The following is a 9,362-nucleotide window of genomic DNA, read 5'->3' as shown; positions in this document are numbered from 1 at the left end:
GAGGAAGTGGCATCAGCTCCAGGAGTGAAGCAGTGGCAGCAGTCCACAGAGCACAGCTCCTTGAAGGTAATTATTTACTTACCGGAAGAGGGAAAAAAAAGCTTTTCAAAAGGAAATACAGAGAAAATGTAACTAACGCACATATTCCTACTACTTCTCAATAAATTTTGGGTCTACGTAGTTTCTCTGCTTTGATTCAAAGTGGGAGAGACTTGAATCCGGTTTCAACGATGACCCGAGTGCGCAGAACTAGGGAGAAGTCAGGGTGAGGGTGCTTGAGGGCGGAGTTCAAAGGACTCTGGGGAGGGCCTGGCACTTCTCCCGAGCCCCCAACTATCCCCAGAACTGGCCCCAGAAATGGGCCAGTTTTTCCCATTTGTAAAAGTTCAAGCCTTCATTCCTTCCCACCCCAAAAGTACATGAATCCCCCAGGGGTGAGGAAAAGGGGATAGGAGAGCCTGGAAGGTAACGTGTCCGCCGGGGGGTGGGGGTGGGGGGGCAGTTCTCTGGCCATATTCCCTCCAGCTGAACCCGGCAGAGGCAAAAGGGAGGGTCTGGTGAGAGCGCCCCCACGCGGCAGGCGCCCCCAGCCGGAGCCCTCCGCAGAGGCGGGGCGGATGGACAGCGCATGCGCGCCCGCAGTCTCGCCGCTCCTCGCGTGGCGTCTGCCCTCGCGGCGGGGGACCCTGACCTGCTTTGCCTTGAGGGGGGCACGCCGCCGGCATACTTGACCATCTCTCTCAAAACCAGCTCAGAGCACCCAGGAAAAGGCACAGGCTGGCCCGGCCATGCTGCCAGACGACGACAGAAAGAGAACTGTGACTTAACATAGATTTTTTTGTTTTACATACATCGGGAATTAAAGATCTTACGTGGTTAGAGGCTCCCCAGCGCAGGTGAGGGGGTGATCCCTTACGTCGAGGACAGACGTAATGAGAGGGGGAGGGGAAGGCAGGCCCATGGAGGCGTCGTGACCCAGATGTGGGTTGCACGCGGCTTGTATTTCCTTTGTTGAGGTAGGAAGTGAGGATACGTTTTTGAATAACAGGGAAGTGATGAGGGAGAAAGTTTGAGGAAAGTGAAAAGGGGTGGGAATAGCCACGTGGAGAATGGGGACAGAGGTCACGCGATTCCTGGGCAGTGCCGTGGGCCACCTGGAGCAGGACACGGGCACCGAGAGGGGCCCCCACCTTCAGGGCAGTGTCATTTTCTCGCAGTAAGCTGTGTGCGTGCTCCCAGACGGCAGCCAGAAGCGCCGTTCTCAGGAAGGGGCAAAGGAAGGCCACTGAAGCAAAGAAGTTGAGAATATCTGCGAACTGTTGGCTACAATGCAGAAGGAAGTGAGCATAGGGTGGGAGCAATTAGGAAGATGGTGATGAAAAAATTTGAAACTAGATAGTGGTGATGGTTGCACAGCATTGCGAATATAAATGAATGCTACTGAATTGTACGCTGAAAAATTAAAATGGCAAAATTTTACATATGCATTACACCACAATTTTAAAAAGGGGTCGGGTGGGGTGGCTGGGAGAAAGGGTGTGTGGCCAGCACATCCCGTAGAGCATAAACTCTGAAAAATCATCTCTTTCAATGTCTTTGTGGGCCGATGGGAAATAGTTCTTTCTTGTCATTGCAGTCACTTCTCTAAGAAGAATCTCGATGTAACGAAAATCCAAAAAGGAAAACCTCAGCCGCTTCTCAGGGTGAACGAACATGACTTCACCATGAGGCCTGCCTTTGGAGGTAGGGCTGTACCCTCCCCTTGTCCTCCAGGGCTGCGTGGGCTCTGCTTTGTCGGTCTGTCAGGTTCTCCTCGGTAGCCCTCCCTCGGGTGCTGTGAGTTCCACAGTCACAGTCAAATAAGCTCAAACCCACTTCCACAGTCACCTGTTTTCCTGGGGAGAAAAGAGCTGGAAGGAATTGAGTAGAGAGGGTGGTTGACCAAGCAGAAGCTGAGCAGTCACTAAGAAGTTTATATTCAGAATGGAGATCACCTACTGCTGCCAACTTTCTTTTCGTAAAAAAAAAAAAAAAAAGAACGGGTCGGGTAAGCCTGGACACAAAACTGCTACTCAGGGGACTAGCTGGGAATTTCCCAGTGCAGCAACAATTTGATCCGTTTAAGTGGCCCCTCTCACAGACCTACTCCTGGAAGGGATATGGCCAGTGGCTGTCCTGCCCAGGAGCTGGAGAAATGCCACAAGAGGGCCGGAGAATGAGGCCCTGCACTTTTCAGGCAGGGAGATGGGCGAGAACAACAGAATGCAAGAGGTCCTTGGGCCAACTGCTCCTTTGTGGTTATGGGGAAATGGAGGGAGGCCCAGAATATTTCAGAGCATAGACCCAGCTTTTCTTTTCTACTTTATGTCTCCTTGATCTCTTAGTGTTCCCCTGGCGTGGGGAGGAGTAGTGGTAACCTTTGGTAAGTCATCTAACCTCTCTGAGCCTTCATTTGCTCCATTGTAAAATGGGGATCATAATCCCTACGTCTGTAGATGTGAGAATCAAATGAGATAATGTATGTAAAACCTCTGGAACATATCAGTTCACTTCCTCTCGGAAAAATCCAGCTGTCAGAATCTCCTTTTGTGTGACTATTAAGGGATTAATGAAATATAACCCTGAGGTCTTCGCATTTTAAAAGTACACAAAGCTTCCCACTAAACTGAGCTCCATCGACACCTGCCAAGCGGAAGGAGGAAAGTGGATGGCAGATTAGTTCTGTAACTCTCCTTCCCCACCAGTGACATCCTCTCTCAGGTCAAAGCCTGCCGTAGTTTGGGTGCCCTTGGGGACCCTTGCGGACATCTCTCCAAGGCTCCCCATATTTTATAAAAATACATTTTTTTTCTGAATAAGCAACTTGAAAGTAGCGTATCTGCCCCGGGAGGTCCAAGCAAGATGTATCTCAAAGTGGGATACTCTGCCTTGTCTTTCTTGGGCAATGTTGGTTAAGAACCAGAGGGTCAGCCAGGTGGATAGGGCCAACAAGAGCAAAATGATAATATTTATGACAACTAATACTCATATTGTGATTACTCTGTGCCAGCCACCATTTTAAGCAAGATACTTTACATGTAGGATTTTAGTTTAATCCTTGTAACAACTCCATGAGATAGATACTGTTATACCCAGATAAGGAAACTGAGACATATATAGGTGAACTGTCTGGCCTGTGCCACACTGTTGTGAGGTTGGGCCCTTCTTCCTATCTGGGTCTCTTTCTTGCCTCCTCTATCCCCATGTCCCTTGATACAGGACTCACTTATCTATTAGGCAGGTAGACACTGAGCCCAGGGCCCACAGCATTTTTAGAGGCCCCCAAAATTGTTTTAGTTTTTTTTTAATCAGAAGAAAATGAAATTTTAGGTGGAAGGAAGTGTTTTAATATATAACATTAATATATTCATCTTTGTACCAACAGAGTAATAAAATACACTTTTTCACGTTTTTTTTTTCAATGGAAGAAAGGGCCCATGAAGGCTACAATGCTCAGGGCCTCAAAAGTCATAATATGGCCCTGTGTCAGTACACCGGTTCTGTGGAACAGGTGTGTGTGTCGGGTGTGGGTGACATTCTGAACAATGCATTGTAACATCTCACATCAGCTGTTGAGATCCTCAGTCACCAAAGCTTAGAATGTTGCTACTGCTCCCTCTTTCTATCCCCCTCACCCAAAACAGCTTTTGTCCCCTGCAGGGCTTTCCTGGGAGAACAGATATCACTTGGATGAAACAGAGGAGGGGTGGTACAAGGGTTCCATGTCCCATGAGCCTATATATAAGAGCCTATATATGTTGTCGCGAGAGAGAACAAAGGTGGAACCCTGAGTCCTGGTGAAGCTGCAAGATGGGTAGTCACTGGAGGGAGCTTCTCACCCCCTGCAGTTTCAGTGATCTTTATAATCTTTAATCTCTGGGAGTCTGGGATTTGGCTTAGAGCCAAGAGGATTTCCCTGCAGGTGCTCCTGAGAGCCCCCATTTCTCCCATGGCCCCATCCCTGGGCAGGGACACTGCCCAGGAAGTGTAGGTCTTCCTGTGTGAGGAAAGAGGCTGGGCAGACAGCACTTAGGGACTCTGAAAATAATAGAAAGCCCCCTGCCCCAAGTGCCGGCCGGGCCTGACAACCCTCTTCCTTTAGCATCCAGCATGCTAAGCTGCTCACTGGGACAAAGATGTTGGTAGACAACTTTACATTCTTGTGGGTATGTTCTCTCTTTCTCCATCTCCTCTTTTTATTTATTTCTCTAAGAAGGACTTCCTTGAGTATTGATGTTGAAATAGTTGACAGAGGGAAATTGTCCAAGATGAGATATCTATTGGATAACCTTTTTAGTTTGAGAAAGATTAAAACTCTAGCAGCCTCCTCATAATCCCAGGGATAAGTTAAAACAAAATACATTGTCTGAGCAACCAGCTGCCTGATTTGGTAGAGTGTCCCAGTTACAGGAGTCTCCAGAGGCCAGAGTTCTCTATTTGTTGGAAGAAACAATGAAGTGCTGACTTTTAAGGAGGATATAATAAATCATGGGTTCTTTTGAAACATCCAAGGAATTTGCCAGAATGGGCAAGAAAAGTGGTGGCAACAAAGTAGATTAGGGTGTGTAGCCACAATGCTTTTATTCATTGACAGATAGGTATTTTTTGAGCTGCTGCCTCCTTGGCAGTGTGGACTCAGGGATGAGTAAAACAGACACAATCCTTGGAGTTTACATCGTGGTGGAGGAGACTGGTGTAATCGAGTATTCACATCAAGATATCAAATTGCAAGAGCTGCTGGGAAGGGGCTGTGGGTATGTTTGCAGGTCTGGTTGTGGGCAGCTGGGAAGGGCTGCCCCAAAAAGGCAGTGAGGAAGATCACAGAGGAGCTGGCCTGGTCTGGGAAGCTTGTACCATTGGAGTCCTTTTTACATAACTATACTTTTTCATTAATGATATTTGGTTCTTGAGGCGCTAACAGCCTATAGGGGAAACAGATAAATGAATGAAGTACCTCAGAAGCAGGGAGGATGTCTCTACTGATGGACAGGGGGAAACAAAGGAATGGTCAGTTCTCCCAGATCAGAAAAGCCTTCATTCCAGAGGTGATACTTGCAATGAGTCCTGAAAGAGGTGCAGTGGGCCACCAGTAGCAGGTGAGGAAAAATAAGGACAACAATCCTGGGAGAAGGATGCTCATGGACAAAGGTACCAGCCATTGCCCCTGAGCATGAAGCACATCAGGGAAATGGAAGCAGATTGATGACATCAGGTATGGGTTGAATGGGAGGGAGTGCAGGGAAGGGGCACACAGAGGAGGCTGGAGGGGCTGGCCGGCTCTTGGAAGACTTTACTAGGGAGGCTGAGCTCTCAGCACCTCAGCCTAAGCTCAAGAATGACAGGGTCACATTTATGCTTTAGGAAGATCACTGTGGGCTTGCATGAGGGTGGCTGGAGGGGTTAGGAATGGGTGCAGGACCCTGGTTGTGCCCTTCTATTGGTGCAGACAAGAGCTGATGAGAGACTCAACTGAGGCTGTAGAAAGAAACTAAGGGACCTCAGAAATGCCAAGGAGGGAGAATAGTCAGATCTTATGTCTGATGGGATCAGAGGGACAGGGGCATCCCCTAAGTGTTGGAGGGTGAGATCATCCACTTAGATGGGGCACAGAGGAAAAACAATTGGGAAAAGATGCAGCATCAGTCGGGAAACAGATGGTCTGTTTGGAGGGGCTATCGAAGAAGAGAGTTCAGCGAAGGTCTGTTGACAAGGGTGAGGGCAGGGTTAAAGGAAACCAACAGGCTCTGATGATGAACCTTGGGCTGGCAAGAGTAGAAACCGTTACAGGTCTGGGCATGAAGGGTAGGGGGAGGAAGCAGTTATCTGAACCTGGGGAAGAGCTCTCGCGGTAGAAAAGGGCTGCCCAACAGGAGCTGTGGACTTCAGGAGAGGGAGGCAGCCCAGAGCTCTGAGGGGAATGATCTGGAAGAATCATTTCCTCTCTTTACCCCCTACCTTCTGATACTCACAGGCACCTCCATTGGCTGAACCAACCAGAAGGCAGAGGGCAAGGAGCCTGTTGTCAGTGGTACCTGTAGACCAGGCAACAGGGGCTCTGTCCATGTACCTGCCCTCAGGGTGAGGAGTCTGTGGGTCCTAGGGGATGAGCCCACCTGGTGTCTCCTCCCTTTCCAGCTGCACTCTGGGTACTGTGCCCCAGAATCACCTGTCCAGAAGCCATCCAGAATCCAGAGCCTGCTTGCAGGGCCCATGTTGTCCTCTACCCCAGCTCCAAGTCCCTGAAGGGGACTGCCTTGCTCCTCTGTTCAGGCCTGGCCCTGAGAAGGCCAAAGGTAGCTGCTGAAGGGTGTGGATATTGGTTAGATATGCAGGCCAGGTGTAAATGTGCAGGAAGATGGTCTTCTCTATGTAGGGTGCTGCTATGGGTATGAAAAGAAGAAAGACCACTCATGGGCTGAGGGCCCCTTCTCCCTGCACTGTCAAGTTCTGGCCTGAAACTCTGAGGAATTTGAGAAATCAGAAGCTGGACTTGGCCTCTGGGCTGTTAGGAAGATAATTTGTGAAAGAAGTAGGATGGGCATATTTCATTTAGTAAATTCCTAACTTGATTTATACTCTTTAGCTATATAGGCATGTGGTTTATGGCCTTCAGCTGTATTCTTGCCTCTGAGAAAGCCTGCAAATGATGCTGTCCACAGAGGTCAGCTCCCTGGCACAGAGCAGGGCAGAGAAGGGTAGAGAGCAGTTCTGAAGGGGAAAACCAAGCTTACCCACATAGGTACTGAGATCACGTTCAGGTGGGTTGGGTTTGAGGTGCCAGGGGCACTTCCCTTCTGGAGCACAAGCACCAGCTTGCCACAGATACCCTACTCCAACTTTCACTTTGCTCTAAAATTAATCTTCTCTTCCTGCCCTCTGCTCCAAACAGCCTAGCCCCTCTTCTGCAGCCACGCTCAGGGCCATCTCACTCCTTCTCTAGTTTGTGCTGCTTGATGTATCTGAGCACAGGTGACCAGCGAGGCCATCATGTCCCTGAACCACAGGGGTTTGGGCAGAGGGCATGTCTGGGCCCCAATAGACTAGTTGGTTTGGGGAGGTTTTGTCTCAGAAGTTGGTTAGATGTCCAGTGGAGACCTCTTTTGGGCATTTAAAGCCAATTAGACAAAAGCAAAAAAAAATAAAAATTAAAAAACAAACAAATAACAATTAGACAATTGGAGTTTAGGTCAGAATTTGGGGCTCGACTTTAAGGGGAGAGTTGGTTGTGTGAGGGGCTGAGTGTCTGCGGAGAAGAGAGGGGGCCTAAAGATGAGAAGTCAGAAAGGGATGCGGAATAAAGAGAGCTGTCAGAGATCACAGCGGGAGAAAGTTTCAAAAGGGGGGTGGTCAACAAAGAGAGGCCAGTAAGGCTGTGGCCTAGGAAAGGTCTGGCTGGTAGAGATAGGACAGTGAAAGGGCAAAAGGAAGTGGCCTCCAGGAGTGGGAAACTGAAACCTCACTCCTGGAAGTCTCCTCAAAGGTCAGTGGTTCTCAAACCTGAGTGTGGATCAGCATCACCTGGAGGGCTTGTTAACCCCCAGACCCCTGTGCCCTACCCCCAGAGTTCCTGATTCAGAAGGTGGGGCTGGAGAATTTGCAGATCTAACAAGTGCCCAGGTGGTGCTTTTGCTGTTGTCCAGGTAAGAACCACTGCTCTCCCTCTCCTCCCCCACCCCCACCCCTGCCACCAGTCAGAAGGTTAAACTCACGTGGATCTCACTACCCATTTAAGAGGTAGTGTACATCATGAGAGAAGTCAGGCCTGGCTATTTTAAAACTGAAATGTTCAGTTAAACCCCCCAAACAGGAAAAATATCCTCACAACCAATATTTCAAGTTAACTCAAACTGTGCAAGACGCCCCCAAAGAAGAGGTAGGGATTTGGAGGCAATGCAAATTCAAGCCACCCTTCCTCCAGTAATGAGAATTCTCCTGCTCCAGCAATGCCCAGAACAGCTGGGCTCAGTCTGGTGACCAGAGGGCGTCCAGTTGCCACCATAGCACCGATGCCTGTGGAAACTAAGATCAGCTTTGCACCCTAGTAGGGGCAGGGTAGAAAAACATCCCCCTCTGAATCTCTGCCCACTCAGCATTTGCTCAGGCCCTTTAAACTCTCTCTGTGATGCAAATGCTGATATGTTTCCTAAAAGAGTTAAGCACCCAGTTAGTGGAGAAGAACAAGGCGCTCACAGGCAAACATGTTTTAACAGAGGCAAAGGGAACAAGAATGTTCCCTAGGGGAATTGGCTGCTTTGACTTTGTGCTTAGGTATTCTATGTACTTATTCTTCATACTTGTAGAGCTAATTGTTTGCAGTTGTTCCAGCTTTCTCCCCAATCCACGTTGGCTACTCTCTGTCTCTTTTCTTCCCCCCAAATTGGCATTTTTTTCCCATTTTTTGTATATATGAAAAACATATATACAAAACATATATACAAAAAAGCAATACGTTTCAAAACATACTACACCAATTACTTATAGAAGAGATTTCAGAGTTTTGTATGGGTTACAGGTTCCACAATTTTAGGTTTTTCCTTCTGGCTGTCCAAGACACTGGAGATTAAAAGAAATATCAATATAATGATTCCGGAGTCATACTCATTTTAAAAATCCTGTCTGGCTACTCTGTCTTAAAACATTTTTTTTTTTTTTTTAGGTAGAATATTGTGTTTGTTTTCTATAGCTTCTGTAACAAATGACCACAAACTAAGTGGCTTAAAACAACACAGATGTATTATCTTATAATTCTGTAGTTCAGAGGTTTGAAATAGGTGTCCCTGGGCCTAAACCAAAGTGTCAGGAGAGCTGCATTCCTTTCTGGAGTCTGTAGGGGAGAACTCATTTCCTTGCCCTTTTCAGCCCCTGGGGCCAACTGCCTTCCTTAGCTGGTGGCCCCCTTCTGTCTTTGAAGTTAGTGGTGGCTGGTCAAGTCTTCTCACAATGCCATTTTTCTGCTTCTGACACTTCTGCCTCTCTCTTTCACATTAGGGACCCTTGCTGAAATGTTGGCCCAACCCAGATAATCCAGAATACTCTCTATTTCCCTATCATAAAATAGGCTGATTAGCAACCTTAATTCCATCTGCAACCTGGATTCCCCTTTGCCATGTAATCTAATGTATTCTGGGTTCTGGGAATTAGGACATAGACGTCTTTGGGAAGACTATTATTCTGCCCACATGACATATATATATAGTAAAGTGCACAGATTTTAAGTATATAGCTTGAATTTTTACATATGTTAATTTTTACATTGTAAGCAGTACTCAGATAAATATGTAGAACATTTCCAGCTCCTTTCTCAAGGGTAACCACTATTCTGA

General features: G+C 47.8%; 1 protein-coding gene across 2 annotated transcripts in view; it reads left to right on the top strand.

Moving 5' to 3' along the window:
• The first annotated feature begins 668 nt into the window (after positions 1 to 668).
• The window catches only part of LOC143684954 (gamma-aminobutyric acid receptor subunit rho-2), a 41,228-nt gene continuing 32,534 nt past the window's right edge, over positions 669 to 9,362 (top strand). The window contains exons 1-2 of one of the 2 annotated variants that reach the window (XM_077162400.1): positions 669 to 896; positions 1,637 to 1,743. In XM_077162400.1, the coding sequence (XP_077018515.1) occupies positions 1,725 to 1,743 (19 nt within the window). In that variant the 5' untranslated portion in view covers positions 669 to 896; positions 1,637 to 1,724. The other variant, XM_077162401.1, reaches the window with a different exon arrangement.

This window comes from Tamandua tetradactyla, chromosome 5, assembly GCF_023851605.1.
Source record: "Tamandua tetradactyla isolate mTamTet1 chromosome 5, mTamTet1.pri, whole genome shotgun sequence".
Lineage (NCBI taxonomy): Eukaryota > Metazoa > Chordata > Mammalia > Pilosa > Myrmecophagidae > Tamandua > Tamandua tetradactyla.
Note: the sequence above shows the minus strand (reverse complement) of the source record. Positions and strands in the feature narration are given on the sequence as shown.